Raw genomic sequence first — 18,289 nt, forward strand, 5'->3', positions numbered from 1 at the left:
TGCAGCCGCTGCAGTACGGTGAGTGGCGGAGCTGGGCCGCAGGGCTGGTGCCTGCAGCCAGTCTGCCTCCATCCCATCCCATCCCATCCCATCCCATCCCATCCCATCCCATCCCATCCCATCCCATCCCATCCCATCCCATCCCATCCCATCCCATCCCTGTGGACATATCCATGGATAGGACAGAAGCTGGGCTGGAGCACCTGGCAGCCACGCTCCATCCCCCGGGGCATCCCGAGGCTCTCCCTGCCTGGGGAGCGCAGGGCTGGGCTGTGTTCTCCGGCCTCTCCCACAGCCCCTCAGCTCTGGCTGCGCTCGCTCTTTGCCAGATGCAGCCCAGGACCAGACACAAGAACAGGAAGCCGCCCGTGGCCGCTTGGGCAGAACGGCGCAGGTACCTGCGGCCATCCCCACCTGGGCTGGGCCTGCTGGCACTGCTCAGCCAAGCACCAGGCTTGGAGCGCTCCATGGATTCTCCCTCTCTTGCTGCCCTTCTCCTGCCGACCCTCTGTGAATTCATCACGTGCCTTTGGCAGGAAGAGACCGCCGGTGTGGGCACGGGCGTCTTGGCCAACCTTCCGTTCCTTGATGCCGAGATCGATGCTGCCATGCTGGATTTGCTTGTGGAGAAGGGTGTCTCCAATCCAATGCAAGTAAGCAGCCTGGGGCAAGGGCTCGATGGCCCCAGCAGTGGTGCAGCGCCTCGAGCCAGCTCTGCCGGGCTCCCTCGGCCTTTGAGGCCCGGCCCAATGCGGTTGGAAGGGAAGCACTTCTCAGGGGGAGTTGCTGCTCTGGCAGCTCTCCAAGTCTCCCCATGCCCTCTGCAGGTGCCTGCCATGGTGAGGTCCATCCACCAATGGCTCACAGCCAAGGAGTCTGCTGGGCACAGGCTGGACAAGACCCTTCTGGAGCTGACCGAGGAATACCCCTCTGACGTGCTGATCACCCTCTTGCGCTGGGCCCCATCGTGTGACAGGTAGGGCAGCCCCACATGCCTTGAGGGCTTGGGCTTCACCAGCCTGTCACCCTGTAGAGCCTGTCCCTGCTGACTGCCAGACAGGCGGGCAGTTCCAGGATCCTCTGGCTCCTCTGTTTTCCAGGGCTGCCATGTCAGCTCCTGAGCCTGGTGCCACGCTCCCTCCCTGCCCCTCGGGGCCTGTACCCACGTGGGCTGGCTGGCCGCTGCCGGCCAGGGGCAGTGGGCAGAGGCAGGGCTGAGGGCCAGCGCGGGGCCCTGCAGCTGCCCAGGCCACGGTGCTGTGGCCGAGCCCGCCCTGACACAGAGCTCTGACCCCACAGAGCTGCCGCCACCATGTGGGGAACCATCATGTCCTCGAGCAGGACTGCGGAGCCGGCGCTGCGGCTACTCCTCGATGTGCTGAGTGCCTGGCCAGTGCACAGCGTGTACACCTCCGATGGGGACAACGCAGGAGTCTTTGCCCTGGCTGTGAGTTTCTGGTGCCGGCCTTTGCCAGCCCCCAGGCCGCCTCTCCAGCAGCCAGCTCTCTGTCCTCCCCCCAGCTGCATCCCCCTGCCTCAGGCACTGGGCTGAATCCTGCCTTAGTAGTGGGGTTCAGGGGCACCAGGCCGGCTGCTCCCCCCGTGTCTCCCCCGGCCTCTCCCTGGCATGCTCAGGCCGTGCCACGTGGATGTCTTGGCACTGAGCCTTGTCTCTGGCTGTTTTATTTCTTGCAGGCAACCGTGGCCCTGTGGAGAGTCTTCAATCTGGCCTGGCGCTCGCCTGTGGTGCTGGAATATTTCTCCAATCTCTTTCTGCGTCTGCTCTTCCAAGCTTACATCAGCATGCAGGATATGCCAGAAGAGGTTGAGACCTTCTGGAAGGGATGCCAGGAGCAACACGGCCTCTCCGCCAACCCCAACAGGTGCTCCATGCCAGTCCTCCCAGTCTCCCCATCCCTCCCACGCCCCCAGGGCAGGAGCCAGGGCTCCCAGCGTGACCTGGGCTTTGCTCTGCACACAGCTTTGCGCTGCAGACCCTGAAGGCCCTGCTCTGCCAAATGCGCTATGAGCACGTGGTGCTGTCCATGGAACGCAAGCGTGCCTGGGACACGCTGCTCTGTGCCGACACCCACCACTGTGCAGTGCGTCTGCTGGCCAGGTGAGACCTCGTTCTCCCCACCGCCCCTCTCCTTTGTGCCTGCAACGCCCCACACAGTCCCCGTGCTCATGGGCAGCCGGGCCTTGTCACCAAGGGAGGCATGAGCAGACTGGAAAAGGCCGGCACAGGAGGCTGCCCGGGAACAGCCGCCTCCCAAAGCGCCCTCGGGATGCTCGGGAGCAGACCAGAGCTCTGCCAGTCAGCCCTGGGAAAGGTTTGCCCGCCCAGCCCAGGAGCAATGGTGCCTTTTTCTCCCTGCCAGGGAGATGCGCCGTGTCTCCATCATCTGGTGTTGCGGCATGGCATCCTGCCTCTTTGACCTGCTCAGCCAAGGCATTTCAGACTGGGAGCTGCCCGCCCTGGCCTTCCTGGTGGAGGTGAGCCCCACGGCCAGCGCTGCCTGGCTGAGCTGCCTCCCAGCCCTCTGCCCTCTCGTAGCCGCAGCTGCCTGGGACGCTGCCCGTGCCCTGTGCTGCTGCCTTGGCTCGGCCCTGTGCACTTCTGAGCTCCTGCCAGCTGGCCACCTCTGTGCCTGCTCTCTGCCTGCTCTGTGCCTTTCAGGTCCTGGATTGCCTGGACTTGAGCGAATGCGGTAAAAAAGTCCTGGAGATCTTGACAAGGCACCTGCAGAGCGAGTCCAGGCAGATGCGTGGCATGGCGCTGCGAGGCCTCGTGGTGCTCACCTCGATGGTGAGAAGGAGGCAGCAGCTGAAGCTGTGCTGGCAGCATGGGGCTGGGGCAAGCAGCCCCTTGGCCTTAGCTGGGCTTTGGCAGCTGTGGCAGCTGCTCCCAGCTCTCCAGGGTCGCTGTTCAGCTGCCTGAGTGCTTTGGGACAGGCCTTCGGCCTCTGAGCCCTGCAGCAGCAGCAGCAGCAGCAGCGTGGGGTTGCCCAGCCTTGTTTTGCACACAGGATCCAAGCATGTACAGCCTGACTGAAAGCCTTGGGAAGCTACTGTGGGATAGGGATGAAGACATCGTGGAGAAGACCCTCATTGTGCTCAGCCTCCTGATGCTGCAGAAAGACCTGGCAATAGCCAGCCCCATTGCCCTGCAGCTGGCTGAGGCGCTCTGGCACCTCTTTGACAATGTGAGGCTCTGTGCCCCCAGCCATGGGCACTTGGGTGCTGCCTTGGGCCTGGGCACAGGGAGGCCCGGAGCAGCTGATGTGGAGGGCTTTGGCTTCCTTTTCAACAGGACAACAGCCTTGTGCAGCTGCTCGCCATTCGCCTCTTCCAAGACGTGATCGCCTTGGTAGTGGCAAAGGGAGAAAAGGCCCTGAAGAAGCACGTGAGCCAGAGCCTGCTCCCACTCTTCTTCCACTGCCACGATGAGAACGGGCGTGTGGCACAGGTGAGGCCTCCTGGGTGTCCCCATGGAAGGAGCTCAGCTGTCTCCCCAGCCCCTGGCACCTGACGGGCTCCAGCCTCCTCCCGGCCCTGGCACAGAGATGCGGGTCCGGTGCCCTGGGCTGCGGTGCCATCTCTGGGTCTCTGCTGCTCTGCAGGCCTCTCGGGAAACGCTGCTTTCTGCAGTAAGCTTCCTGAAGAGGAAGGATCTCAAGCAGCTGCTGCAGACGCATCAGATGTGGAGATTTGCCGAGTGCTTGGTAAGGACAGCCTGGAATGCCCAGCCCAATCCCTGGAGAAGTCGCCTGCCCCCGGCGCCCAGTCTGTGGGGCTGGCAGCTGTGGCCCCTGCCCAGTGCCGCAGGCAGGGGCACCAGCCTGCGCCCCACACGCCGCTCCCTTGCCTGGGCCGTGCGGGCTCTTCTCCAGGCTCCTCTGGCCCCAAGGCCGGTGCCGATGGAGGCCCGAGCCAGCCGGGCTCTGCTGCGGGGCGGCACCGCGGCTCGCCGGGCCCTCCGCCCCGTGCCGAGCCCGGCGCCTGCGGCTGCTGGCCGGGCCTCAGGGCTCTGTGGGCAGGGGGAGCAGTGGCGGCCGTAGGCAGCGCCCGGCCCAGGGGCAGGGCCCGCATCAACCCTTTCCCTCCGTGCCCCGCCGCTCTCTGCAGCTGGCAGAGGACAGGAGCCGAGCGGCCGAGCAGCTGCGCCTGGCCCTGCCCTACATGCGGAGCGCACAGGAGCCCCTGCGAGAGGCGGCCGTCAGGTTCATGGGTGAGCGCCAAGCCCGGCTCCCTCCCCGGCCCGGCCCGCCGCAGCTCGGCCCCAGCCCCGCCTGCTGCCCCGGCAGCAGGATCCGGGCGCGGGCATGTGCAGCCCCGGCTGGGCTCGGCATTGCTGCTGCCGCCCTCTGGCAGCCGTGGCCTGGGGCGGCAGCGTGCGCCAGGGGCCCGGGCTGAGCCCTGCCGGGCCAGCAGGGCGTGTGGCCTCGGGGCTGGCAGCGGCCGTGGGCGGCAGCTGTGGCTCTGAAGGCAGGACACGCTCTGTGTTCCCCAGGGATGGCCGGGCGCTTCCTGACAGGGCAGCAGCCGCACTTCCGCATCATCTGCAGGGGTGAGTGCGGCCCGCGGGCTCTCGCCGGGGGCTGCCGCTGGCACCTGCGTTCCCTGGCCCGCCCGCCCACGGCTCCGCTCCCTGCGCGCCCCAAGGTGCCCACAGCACAGACACCTTGCAGGCGCCTGGGGGACATTCCTGGCCAGCAGCTGCCAGCTCGTCCTTCTTGCCTCCTGCTTCCTCCAGGCCGTGCCAGGAGCTGCGTGCTATGCACGAGCCTGGAGGCTCTCCCCAGCTGCCCGCAGATCCAGCCTCTGACTGTGCTTCTGTTTCTCTCTCTGCAGCCCTTCAGGACATGACGGATGACACCAGCCCTGCCATCTCATGCCTGGCGCTTCAAGCTCTGTACATCCTTTTAGCTCTACTGAGCGTTCCCGGCTCCCGACTCCAGAAGATGCGAGACCAACTGCGCCGCCTCTGGCACTCGCGGCCTTTGCTGTGTGGCCGTGGCTGAGTGTCCTGCTGCGGCGCTGTGCAGAACTGCTCCGGGAGGCTGCGTCTGCTGGGGCCACCTGAGCCTGCGGGGAACACCTCTCCTCTGCCAGCACTTCCTTTCCCTTCACCCCCTGGAGGAACATTAAATTGCTGTTGTTGGATAGCCGGCTGTCCAGGAGCTTTCTCTTGGTGCAGAGTGTCTTCAGGCCAATGGGGAAGAGGGGGAAAAGGCTGCTTGGTCTGTGCAATTTGCACAAGTGTGCAGTGTGGAAGGGAAAGTGTGGAAGAATGGCTGGAGGAAAAGGGCCATGGATCCCTGGAAATGTTGTACAAGCAAGCCCCATGATAACTGAGCATACATGTTAACTTAGCAGCTTGGCATAAGTGGGCCGCACTTAGCATAACCAGGCCGCACGCCATGATAGGAAGATGCTGTGTCCTGCCTGCTGACAAGGTCGAACGGGCAAGGACAGCAACGAGAATAGAAACCATAAAGTATGCATAACCACAAAGTAGGAGGAATATGTAAATGTAATCTCTTGCTTTAAACCAAGAAACTCACAACAGGTATGAGCAATTAAACCAAGAAACTAACGACAAGTATGCATAATTACTGGAAAACAATATAAAAGTACCGGTGTACTCAAGATAAACCAAAGCTTGCTTTACCAATCATATTGATTGATTGCTTGTCTTCCCTCGCCGCCATCAGGAGGGGGCTGTGGGATGCTGAGAGGGACGGGAGGGGCTTTGGTGGCTCCTGGCCAGGACAAAAAGGGATCAGGGGGAGGTTTCAGGGGCTCCTGGCTGGGCTGGGGGCCACAGGGAGGGCGCTGGGAGGGGCTGGGGGTGTTCGTGAGAGGTTTTGGGGGTGCTGAGCCCTGCGAACCCCCCAGAGATGCCGCCGGACGCCGCCCGCAGCAAGATGCTGACGGGCATCGGGGGCTTCGTCTTGGGCTTCGTCTTCCTGGCGCTGGGGCTCGGCTTCCACAAAGCTCTCCACATTTCCCCCATTTATCTGTTGAACAAGCATGGTCTGATTAAATGCAGCAGATACCATCTTTTGCACCATGTTCTGTAGGCATATGCAAAAACACGGCAAAATTAATACTACTAACAAAGCTATAATGCCCACTATAATGCTGACTTTAACAATAGAGCGTAACCATGATCCCAGGCCTAAGGATTTGAGCCATCCATCAATACCAAAGCCTGATTCTACCTGTAGGTTTCCAGTTAACCGCTCCAGTGTGGAGAGCTTTGTGGACAGCTGGCCAGCTGAGAAAGGTCACGTCGACATAATAGCGTTGGTTAAGTTAGAAGGAGGCAAGTCTAGGATTCAGCAGTCAGTGCCCAACCACTGACAAGGACATTGTGCCCTTGGTGCAACAACAGGATAGAGGAGAGGAACTCTTGCCAAAAATATGAGGATAGTTTCAGCAGAATAACCACAAGAATGTAGAAGTAGTAACAAAATAACCAGAAGAATATAGAAGTAGGCATGGTTGACTGAGAAGTAATTAAACAATAATGAGCTCAGCTTTGCAATACGTACAAGCTTCATTAACACCAATATAAATATGTGTGAACTATCAATAAAGTTGGAGACTTGCTGATCACGCATATTGAGTGCCGCATTTCTTCCGCTGATCCAACAAATTCCTGGTTTTGAGTCAGCAATGCAATCACCTGTAAAGCCTGAAAATATGAGCTCTCATTCAAGGGCTTCCAGGAACACTTAAACCTACAGCAATTCTGCTTCAGAAAACCACAGTAGCTATGTCTCCTATAGAAAGACCAGATAAACCTCTCAGGAACCAGAATGACCCTTTTGTTCCCCTTTATGTCTTGCTGAGAAAAAGAATAAAATGGGATTGGACTTCTTCTCAGGAGGAAACATTGCAATTACTGATTTTTGAAGTGACAGCACACCAAGCACTGGACCCTGTCCATCCCACAGATCCCTTTCAGCTGGAATACGGATTTGCCTCCTCACAGCTTTCCGTTCATATACGGCAGCGGGGTCCTGAGGGTCTGACAAAGCCTGTTGGTTTTTATTCCCGTGGTTTCAGAGATACTGAAAAAAGGTACACTGCCTGGGAAGGGGGGTTGTTTGTGGTTAGCTAGGGAAAAAGTAAATGTAAATGATCACAAATTGATAATTGATGCACTCGGTGCTACACAAAACAACGTTTCTTTGGCTCTCAGCTGTATCCAGGCACAATTGTGGATGCAGTCAGTTGCTGCCTCAGTTATAAGAGAAGGTGAAGAAGGCACTTTTCCCACTGAAATTCGGAAAATAATTTGGGACAGTGCCACTGACTTTGAAAGAGAATTCCAATCCTGGTGGAACCTGGTGAATTTTACCTATGACCCCATTTCAAATACAGCCACAGCTTTTGTGTTCACCATACACAGTGCCTCAGAGCATTTGATTTTCCCTGTTACAGCATTAGAACTGAATTACAGCAGAGCTGTTCTCTATCCCATAGAGAACGGGCCCGTCAAATTGGTGAGAAATGGCAAACTGTTAATTTGGAATCTTGTATTGTCCGAGAACAACAAGGGCTCATCTGTGAAAGCAATGCAATCATCGCTCAAGACATTTGTTCAGACACAGAGCAAAATATCTGTCATTTTGAAATTCATCCTAATGAGACTTCTGAAACAGTCCTTATATACATAGGCAATAGATGTGCATGCTTAGAACTGCTTGTGATTTTGTATTTGTAGAAAACATGGTAGTAGATACTAAAAATCTTTCAACTTTCTGTGCTTGTAACTTTACCAAAATTGCAGGATGGGATTTCTCTTATGAAGCTCCAGTCACCTCTCACTACCCATTGCAATCCAGCTACACACTGATTCACAAACTGATGCCTACTCCTATTGGGATGGATCTCACTTTGGTAAGACAACTGCTGCTCCATCGAGACTTAGTTGAAATCCTTGAGAAGATTGAGAAAAACGCACAGAAAGCCCTGGTGACTGTTCATCACAATGTGAGACAGATACCCCGTGTCATGGAAAGGGTGGAGAAAGATGCCGAGCACAGGGGGTGGGATACTCTTTTAGGTGGTCTCCTACTGCCACGGGTGTCCTGAGCAGTCTGTGTCATCCCATTGTTATCCTTTTGATACCAATCCTGCTTGGTTTTATTTTATCAGCAGTCCCATTCGTTATGAATTGGAGCATGAAACAGCTGACAAGATTGACGTCTATAGTTAATGCACACAACTTGGCTGATGTCCCATGCACTGTGAACATCCCCAAGCCTTTGACACAAGGCAATTATGAATGAAGCATATGTGTTTTGGAATAATCCTAATTTCCATTTGATTCTCTGGGAATTACTTTCGATTTTTAGTGAATTGTTTTAGAAAATAATTTTTTAAAGTTCATGCTTGTATTATGATTTGTTGATTGCTTTTGCTTTTGATTATTTGTGACTTGGTTTAACCATTTGAAAATTGTTATAAAAGTAACATTGTTCTAATTATTCAACCATTTGTGAAAATTGTTATGATAATTGTTGCAGTGTGTTTTGTTAAGTTATTAGGTTGGTTTGTTCCAATCCCCTTCTGTCTGAAAATGGTTCTGCCCCAGTTCTCCCTTCCCGCCTTTGGAGCTGTCTGTCTTCCTGGCTCCACCTCAGCCAACAATGTATCCCCTAAACTCCGCCCTGGTTTCCCTGGAAACCCTTGTATCTTTTCTTCTGATCCCTCCCCAGTACCCCGCCAATCACTCTCACTCCCACCCTTACTGCTAGAATGTTCCAGCAGGGGAGTTCGATGGTTGGCTTAGGGACCGGGGCCCCTCCCCAGAATGTTTCCCGTTGGTGTTGCCCACGTGTCAATCCCTTGGACCCCACTCCCCACTACACCCCCATTGGCCCAATGCCTGGCACCTCCCTTGTTCTCCCTACCCCTTAAAAACTTGCTGTCATCCCTTCCCCCTGTCTTCTCCTGTCGGTCCCTCTGGGATTCATTAAAGCCTGGATTAAGCCACAGTTGGAGTCCGCAGTCTTCTTTCCGCTGGTTGCAGCCTTTACTAGACTCAATCCTGCACAAGGTGTGCCTACAGCTGCAAGCTGGGCACTGCCTTAGGCACTATCCCGAAGCCAGCTCTCGGGAGAAGTGCCCCCTCGTGCTGCTAGCAGTGCTGGTAGCTAGCCGGACGCTGACAATCGAGTTGCACTGCTGCAGATAATCAATATTAATTATGTTTGTTTATTGTTTCCCTTTTCCCCCTCCTTTTCCTATCCTTTCTTTTCCTTCTCTGTCGTAACGGCGGGAGAGATGCGACACACCATATGCGATGAATAGCAAATCTCGAAGTTTATTGAAAGCTTACACATTTTTATATTAGTGTTAATGAAGCTTATGCATATTGCAAAATCTGAGCTCATTATTGGTTAAAGCACACTATGATCAAACACACCTACTTCTATCTCTTAACAATTATTTTGCTTCTATGTGTACATTCTTCTAATTTCTCTACCTTGGGATAACTACATTTTCTGGCAAGCAATTTTCTCCCCCGTCTTCCCGTTTTAGAGAAGGTCACTGTGACCTTCGTCAGTAATTGGGCACCTGTTGCTCAGTTCCCAGCTTGTTTCTCTTACCCTTATCCATCGGCATCACATCGGAATGTCCTTTCTCAGCTAACCAATAATCCAAAAAGCTCTCTACATCTCCCCTGTTTTTCTGTTGAACAAGCATAGTTTGATTAAATGCAGTAGTTATCATCTTTCTCACCATATTCTGTAAGCATATACAAAAACAAGGCAAAACTAATACTAACAGCAAAACTACAATAGCTACTACAATGCTAACCTTAATAAGTGAACGTAACCACGATCCTAAGTTTAAAGATTTGAGCCATCCATCAATACCAAGGCCTGATCTGTGTGAAGCCTTTGTTTCAGTGAAGTCTGACGTATCAACAAAGTCTTTCAGCATCTTGGTTAAACACAGGAAACAGAGAAAAATAACTCAGAACTAACTCACCTATAAAATATTAAGAAATACAAATCAGATGATGTGTTTTAGATCGGATATTTAAGACAAATAAGCAGTGTAGAATAACTCATGTACTTGTGAATCTCCTTATGCAAAGCCAGTGAAGAACTTAACACAGTGAAGAACTTAACACATGTGAGACAAGCTACAGCTCACACTGGTTATTTTCAGAGGGAAAAAAATATAAGAAGTGATGGAGAAGTTATAAGTTGAGTCAGGTGCTTAGAGTATTGCAGGTTTGCTTTGAATTGAACAGGTACAAGAAATATGTTTCTAAGTACAAAGGGACGTTAATGCTGTGGTATGATTTTTTAAACTCATATTCTCTTTCAGATTAAAATGTAAATTAAATGAGAGAATATTTTAAATGACATATTGTGTTCTCACTTGGACAAAGAAAAAGGATAACAACTAAGTACAAAATACTCTTTGTTCGATGTTACAGGAAAAGTTAAGCAACAGTTTCCTTGTAGACTGAAATCATTATTCAAACAATAGAATGAATGTTTTCTAGGCCTCAAACATCAGTGTTTATGCTTTATGTTTTAAAAGTCAATTGATGCTTAAACAGTAAGGATGAATATATTCTTTTTGGTAATTATTTATCAAAATTGTCCACAATAATAATAATAATAATAATATTAATATTATGGTTAGAAGTCTATTATATATTTTAGTATCTGTTTTGAGTGAAAGTTTTGTTGTTTTTGTTGTTTGGAGGGAGTTGTTTTTTTGTGCAAACTAACATTCAGGTTAAATTATAATTCTAAATGTTACATGACATCCAGTCCAGTTTCTAAACATATAAATGTATACAATGAGTAACAGTTGTTTGGATTTTCTTCCTGCATCTGTATAAGCAGTTATAGCATCCGATAAGGGCTTTAGTGATCTTTTTGGGCATTAAATCTAACTCCACTGTCCTATCACGACCTTTTTTTGAGCAAATCAGTTAAAATGTCAATTTTCTGAAAAAGAGTTTTATGTTATTGAAGTGGAGGAGATATCCATTCCAAGGCCTGTATCTCCCCCGTTTTTCTGTTATGCTAAGTAAGTGCACCCAGTAAAAAATTTTTGTCTACACCAAACTGTCAGCTGTACAGGGAGATCAAAATCACGTCTCTGAACACTGCCTTGTGTAACACAGTCTAATATCTGCTGCAGTGTTTCAGCCCGTTCAGGGGTTATACGAACAGGCTGTGCTGGATTAGTTCCCTTTAACAAAGGTCAAAGTGCATCTAACAGTTCATTGCTCGATTCGCATAGGTGGAAAAAGAATATACAGCATAATAGAACTCTCCCCTACATAGCCAGCGTCCATTATTCTAGATAAAACAAACAATCTTAACACTGTAGCCGAGAAATGTCCTAAAAGCAAAACTCTCACAGATAATCCATCAATAATGAGTGGTCTCTTTACTTCCGTTGGGACTTTTGTGGGTGAATATTTACCAAAGTCACTGTCTGCTGCTGTTGCTAGGTCTACTCCGAGGCTCCCGGCGGTTGCGGGCTGAAGGCAGGTTTAGCCGAAGTGGTGATAGCTGCGGGCAGCCGCGGGGCGGGCGGACTCACCAGAGCCCGCTGCTCCACGGGGGGTGGAAGGCCCGTCCTGCCGCCCCCCCCTCGGCTCGGGGGCGGGGCGGCTGCGGAGCGGTGCTGGCGGCTGCGGAGCGGGAGGCGGCCGCGCTGCAGCTGCTGAGTCGCCCAGGGCGGGGGCCGGCACGAGCCTCTCCGGCGGGGCGGCTGCGGGCTGTGCGTTGCGGCAGAGCGGCAGAGGGTGCGGGTCCGGAGCGGGAGGAGGCGGAGGCGGTGCAGGGTTTAACACCGGGGCAGGCGGCGCGGACGGCACGGCTGGAATACGCGCAGGGGGGCTGCTGCCCGCGGCAGACGCCGATAGCTGCAGGGAGCTGCTGTTTAGAGCAGGAGCTTGTATCGGCGGGGACCCAAACCAGTCTCTGCAACTCCTGTTTCTTTCACGGGCCACGCTAGCCTGCTGGGCAGCTCTTTCCTCTGCCTTGTATTTCAAGAATTCAGCATGCACGACTCGCCATAAATTTCCCAACTCTCTCGCGGTCTTATCCTCATCTATGATTGCACGCCACAACTTATCTCCGAATATACGCCACTCTGACAATTCATGCACTGTATGGGGATTACGAAAAAACTCCTGTGCACACCCATAAGCTAACAACCCAGGAAGTTCTTTCTGTAAATCTATCCCTCTAATCTGACGCCCTCGTAAAAAGTCAGTAAATAAATCATATGCTGCTTGCCTGTCTTTATCCATTTCAACGACGATTGCGCGCTTCTTGCGGCTCTATTCAGGTCCGGCAGCACGTAGCAGCCGGGCTCTCCTCTGAGGTCACCCGGGGCCGAACACCTTCCTTTTTCAGCGGTGTTTTTTGCCATCCCCAGCCGCGAAAGGACCTGCACTTGACTTTTACGCCTCCGACCGTGGCTAGTCCCGAAGGTACACGTCCGGGGTCACCATTTGTCGTAACGGCGGGAGAGATGCGACACACCATATGCGATGAATAGCAAATCTCGAAGTTTATTGAAAGCTTACACATTTTTATATTAGTGTTAATGAAGCTTATGCATATTGCAAAATCTGAGCTCATTATTGGTTAAAGCACACTATGATCAAACACACCTACTTCTATCTCTTAACAATTATTTTGCTTCTATGTGTACATTCTTCTAATTTCTCTACCTTGGGATAACTACATTTTCTGGCAAGCAATTTTCTCCCCCGTCTTCCCGTTTTAGAGAAGGTCACTGTGACCTTCGTCAGTAATTGGGCACCTGTTGCTCAGTTCCCAGCTTGTTTCTCTTACCCTTATCCATCGGCATCACATCGGAATGTCCTTTCTCAGCTAACCAATAATCCAAAAAGCTCTCTACACTTCTCTCTTTCTCTGTTTCCTCTCTTTTTGTAGTCCCTATTTTTCCGGGTTATACTACCAACGTACGGCGAATTCTGCAGACCCATCAGCGACACTCCAGAGTTCTGCTGATGAGGATCCCTTCAAGACAATCGTGAGTCACGGGGTCGTGTGAGAGTCTGTCCAAATTTTCCCTCATCTGCCTCACGATCGTCATTGGGGGACCACTGAAGAGAAGACCCCCCCTGTCTTAAATCTCTGGCTCCAAAGGAGAAAGTCATGTGCCAGAGACCTGAGAGCGTTGCCAAGCCATTGTTTCCACAGGTGCTGTTTGCTGTGTGCTGCACTGAGCCCAATGAGAAGAAGAAGGAAGCACCGTGCCCTTTTTGCAACAACAGCCTTGGGAGCTGTCCCACCTCTCGGCCTGGCTGGACTTCTCCTGAGTTCTGGGTGGGCCCCCCACAGAAGACCCTCACCTGTTTTACAACCACCGTGACAGACAGACTGAGATGTAAGGAGCCTCTCCATCAAGGACTGAGACATGAAAGCCCCATGTGAAAAGGCCCCTCTGCTCCTTCCAAGGACTGGCACTGAAACCCCCAGCCCGGGGCAGGTGTGTGGGGGAGGCAAGCTGACCAAAGCGAGATGTTTGCCTGCAGGTTGTGACCGCTGGACCAAGAACACAATGGCTCTCGTTTACTGCTGAGAACATGGACTACCTGTTACATCTACTCCTTATTGTATCTGTTTCTCCCCCTCCCCAGCAATTTCCAATAGAGTTATCATAATAAAAACCTCTGAGTTAGCCAGAGACTTCGAGATCTCCCCGACGTAACAGGCGGATCCTCGACTGGACTGGACCAAAGGACTTCGTCTCTACGTTTGGTAGCTCTATCCCCCTCTTTCTCTCTCTCTCTCTCTCTTTTGTCTCTCTCTTCCTCTATCTTTTTCTCTCCCTTAATCCCTCTCTCGCATTTTGTGGGGTCATTCAATAAAGGTATATTTGTTTTGATGATCATTGCAAACCCCCTTGTACCGTGTCGGTTCTTTTTGCACCCTGAGATCAAATCCACGAAGCATCACGAAACCCGTCCGTGAGGACGGATCATGACACCCCCCAAGGACTCCTCCCCAAATTCCTCCCCAAAGCCCCCCCAGCACCCCCAGACCCCACGAAATCCCCCTCAAGTTCCCCCCAGACCCTCCCCAAATCCCCCCAAACGTCCTCAAGACCCCTCCCCAAATTCCCCTTACGACCCCTCCAGGACCCCTCACCTGTTCCTGCGCCTCCTCAGCAGCTCCCGGAGTCCCCTGTCCTCTCCCAGCGCCTCCCCCGCTCTCTCCAGCGCCTCCCGCAGGACCCGCCCGAGCCCGGGGCGGCTCCCGGGGGTCCCTGAGGGGGTCCCGGGGGGCGGCAGCGGGGAGGAGGCGCCCACTCCATGCTCGGGCCCGGAGTCAGGGGGCGGCGCTTCAGGCTCGGCTCTGATTGGCTGGAGCGGGGCGGGGAGGGCGGGAGTTGCTGAGGAGAGAGACCCGGTGATTGGTTGGTTTCCTAGAAGGTGCGGTGATTGACAGGAAAGGGGTGGGGGAGGCGGGCTTTGGGGAGGGGAGGCGCGCAGTAATTCGTTGGATAGAGGTAAAGAAGGCGGGCGTTGATGAGGAGAGACCCCCCCCGTGATTGGTTGGTTTAGGGCCGGGAGCGCCGCTATTGGCTGGGAAAAGTCCGGGATTTTTAGGGGAACATTCCCGGCTTTTTGGGGAAAAATTCTCAGATTTTTAAGGAAAAATTCCCGTTTTTTGCAGGAGAAACATTCCCGGATTTTTTGACCCCACATGATCCCAAATTACCCAAATAACCCCAAAACACTCGAAATAAACCCTAAACAAACCCCAAAACCCCCAAACAATACCTAGAAGTCCCACAAATAACCCCAAACAAAACCAAACAACCCAAAAAAACAAAAAAAAAAGCCCAAATTCAACCCAAAAAACACCAAATGATTTCAGGTAAAACTAAAAAATCCCCATATACACCAACATAAACCCCAAGAACCCGAAATAATTCCAAATCAGCCCAAATAAACCCGAACAAACCCAAATACTTCCAAATAAACCCAAATAACCCCAAATAAAAAGAAATAAACCAAAAAAACCCCAAGATAAACCCCAAATAGTCCATAAATAGCCGCAAATCAACCGCAAACAAACCCTAAATAAACCCAAAGAAACCCCAAGTAACCCCAGTTCCTCCTGTTTCCACCCCAAAACAGATCCCGACCAATCAAAAAGCACGGCACTGATGACGATCCACTTGCTGGGCGGAAACTCAGAGCACTGGCCCTGCTCAGCGATTTACAGCCAATCAGCGCCCGGCCCGACTGTGACTCATCAGTTGCCAGGCACAGACCAAGGCCTCTCATGCGTTAAATAATCAAAAACCGCGCGGGGTAATTTCCAGCCAATCAGAGCGTGTCTCGCTGATGACTCATCAGTTTCGAGGAGAGGAATTTGGGGAGGGGGGGAAGGTGAGTGACCCTGGGGATGGAGAGCGGACCCCAAAACAGAGCCCCCAAAACCAAACACGGGGGAGGGGATTGGGGGAACGATCGGAAAGTGGGGGGAGAGCAGGGAAAAGAGGGGGATGGAACCCCCAAATTAACCTGGGAGGTGTATGGGATCCCAAAACTGAGCTGGGAGGGGGATGGGACACCCCAAATTAAGCTGGGAAGGGGGTGGACCCCCAAACAGGATAAAGCCAATTTTCTTCCTGGAGTATGTAAATGAGTTTATGGATATGCATGACAGTCTATGAATATGCAACAGGCTGATGTCATGGGAGACAAGGACCATTGAGCAAAGGTTGTTATGGCCACCAAGACCCCCCAGTTATTTTCGGGGACACCTCTTAATTAATCTGGTTTTAATTCCATCAGCCTGTGGCATATTCATAGACCCTCATGCATATCCAAAAACTAATTTACATATTTCAGGAACAATTTTACATGGTCCATTCTTGGGGATGTCTCCCCATTTCAGGAGCCTCCACTGAAATGGAAAATGTAAACCCCCTCCCTTTGATTACTACTATTATTACCATTATTACTACTACTACTACTAATAATAATAATATTGTTAATAATAATAAACTATAAAAATAATAATTTATTTTGAAATTAAGGGCTCTCAGGAAAATATATGGGAGTAGAAATAACAGTTCTTTATTACGAAAAATTAAAAATGCAAATGCAGTAGTATAAACAAAAAGATAACTGTGACAGAGTCAGAATCCACAGAGAGGAATCCAGTGAAAAAGGTTGACCCTCTTGAAATCCCGTGGGACAAGGGCTGATCCTTTGGGGAATCCATTTCTTACCCCCAAAGACAGGGCAAAGGCAGGGCCATGGAGTTTTTACAGGGTATCCCAAGGGTGGAGTTGAGGTTTGGGTCAGGGGAGGAGTTCTCAGCAACGCAAGAAGGGTGAGATCAAATTCCTGCCTCTTAGCAACAGCAGCACTCCACACAGAACTGTCCCCAAATCCTAAATTCCCTCTAAAACAACTAAGAAATTACAGAACTTCAGATATATTCAATCAATTTCCTTAATTTAATCCAGTTTGGGGGTGTTTTTAAAGGATGAAGGTGAAGCAGAGGAAAATTAAGGCCAAACCAAAAGGAGAAGCAGCCAGGTGTGCTCCCAACATGGATCACAGGGAATGTGAGTGACCAGGGCTGTGCCCAAAGTGCCTCCTCCAGTGGGGGATGGAGCTGGAGCAGCGCACGAAGCTCTGCCCTCACTCGGGGCACTCGCAGGGCTTCCCTTACCGGTGCCTCCGTTGGTGTTTGGTCAAGTTAGAGCTGCTGGAGAAGCTCTTCCCACACTGGGGACACTGGTAGGGCCTCTCCCCTGTGTGGATGCGCCGGTGGGTGATGAGGGTGGGGTTGTGCTTGAATCCCTTCCCGCAGTCAGGGCACTGGAAGGGCCTCTCCTCTCTGTGAATCCAATAGTGCAGGAGGAGATGGGAGCTGGTCTGAAACCTCTTCCTGCATTTATCACACTCGTAGGGCCGTTCACCAGTATGGATGCGCTGGTGCCTGGCAAGGGTGGAGTTGTACTTGAATCCCTTCCCACAGTCGGGGCATTGGAAGGGCCTCTCCTCTGTGTGACTCTGATAGTGCTGAAGGAGATGGGAGCTGGTCTTAAACCTCTTCCCACACTTGGAACACTCATAGGGCCTCTCCCCAGTGTGGGTCATCTGGTGCATGATCAGGTGGGAGCTCCGGCTGAAGCACATCCCACACTCTGAACACTTGTATGGCCTTTCTCCAGTGTGGATCCTGTGGTGGCTGATCAGGACGGAGCTGCACCTAAAGCTCTTCCCACACTCCCCACACTCGTAGGGCCTCTCCCCAGTGTGGGTCCTCTGGTGCATGATCAGGCTGGAGCTCTCTCTGAAGCTCTTCCCACACTCCCCACACTCGTAGGGCCTCTCCCCAGTGTGGGTCCTCTGGTGCTTGATCAGGCTGGAGCTCTGGCTGAAGCTCTTCCCACACTCCCCACACTCGTAGGGCCGTTCCCCAGTGTGGATCCTCTGGTGCTTGATCAGGTCGCAGTTCCACCTGAAGCTCTTCCCACACTCCACGCACGTGTGGGGCTTCTCCCCATCATGGAGCTGATCATGGAGCACCAGCTCCGAGCTCTGGCTCCATCTCCGGCCGCCTTCCCAGCCCAGGCTGGCTCTTTCCCCCTCACATCCCCGCCATCTGCGTTTGCAGCCCCTCCTCGTGCGGCAGCTCCGGGGCTTTTCCTCCCCGTTGGCTTCCTGCGCCGTGGAGCCGCTCAAAACGGCCTCTGCCACCAGGTTCTGCTGCGGGCATTTGTCCTCCCTGCTCTCCATGCTCAGCTCCTGCTCTGGGGGAGGAAGGACAAGGACAGGATGGGATTTGCCTCCGTGCCACAGGCAAGGGCAAGGAGATCCCCCCAGGGCTGAGCTGCAGCCGGGGGCCCTGCTGGGCTGGGAGATGGAGCAGCACAGAGGGGAAAGGGGCACTCATCGCCAGCTTGGGGCTGTGCACAAATCACAAACAGGACGGGACTGCTAGGAACGTGTCCTGAGCTGTTTTATTTCCCAGCATCTGTCTCATTACTTGGTTATGACAATGGGAAGATGCCAGTAGCTCACATCACAGGTAGCAGACAAAGAACTTCATGTTCAAACTTACTTTAAAAGGTTTTTGACCAATCACGCAAAGCAAAGGCATACTGACAGTAGTTCTATCCAAGCACTATAAGCACATTGACGGTTAAAACAATGCTCCCTTATTTCAAATACAATACCTGCTTGTAAGCCTTAAAACACAATGCACAGAGCTCCATTATT

General features: G+C 52.6%; 1 protein-coding gene and 1 long non-coding RNA gene across 3 annotated transcripts in view; one reads left to right on the forward strand and one right to left on the reverse strand.

Moving 5' to 3' along the window:
- LOC129132056 (uncharacterized) overlaps positions 1–18,289 on the reverse strand; it is a 157,054-nt gene that overhangs the window by 137,609 nt on the left and 1,156 nt on the right. The window contains exons 3-5 of one of the 2 annotated variants that reach the window (XR_013185366.1): positions 16,734–17,815; positions 14,187–14,430; positions 8,925–12,484 (exon numbers count right to left, since the gene is read on the reverse strand). Coding sequence is in view for 1 of the 2 variants with exons in the window: in XM_077191140.1 (XP_077047255.1) it covers positions 16,734–17,815 (1,082 nt within the window). In the remaining variant the exon portion in view is untranslated. Of the gene's footprint in view, positions 1–8,924; positions 12,485–14,186; positions 14,431–16,733; positions 17,816–18,289 lie in introns of those variants that run through there. The other variant, XM_077191140.1, reaches the window with a different exon arrangement.
- Positions 4,168–5,168, forward strand: LOC129132067 (uncharacterized). Its single transcript, XR_008535770.2, has 3 exons — positions 4,168–4,231; positions 4,514–4,570; positions 4,855–5,168. It is a non-coding gene; the product is annotated as an uncharacterized LOC129132067 (long non-coding RNA).

The sequence above is a fragment of the Agelaius phoeniceus genome, chromosome 27, assembly GCF_051311805.1.
Source record: "Agelaius phoeniceus isolate bAgePho1 chromosome 27, bAgePho1.hap1, whole genome shotgun sequence".
In the NCBI taxonomy this organism is placed as follows: domain Eukaryota; kingdom Metazoa; phylum Chordata; class Aves; order Passeriformes; family Icteridae; genus Agelaius; species Agelaius phoeniceus.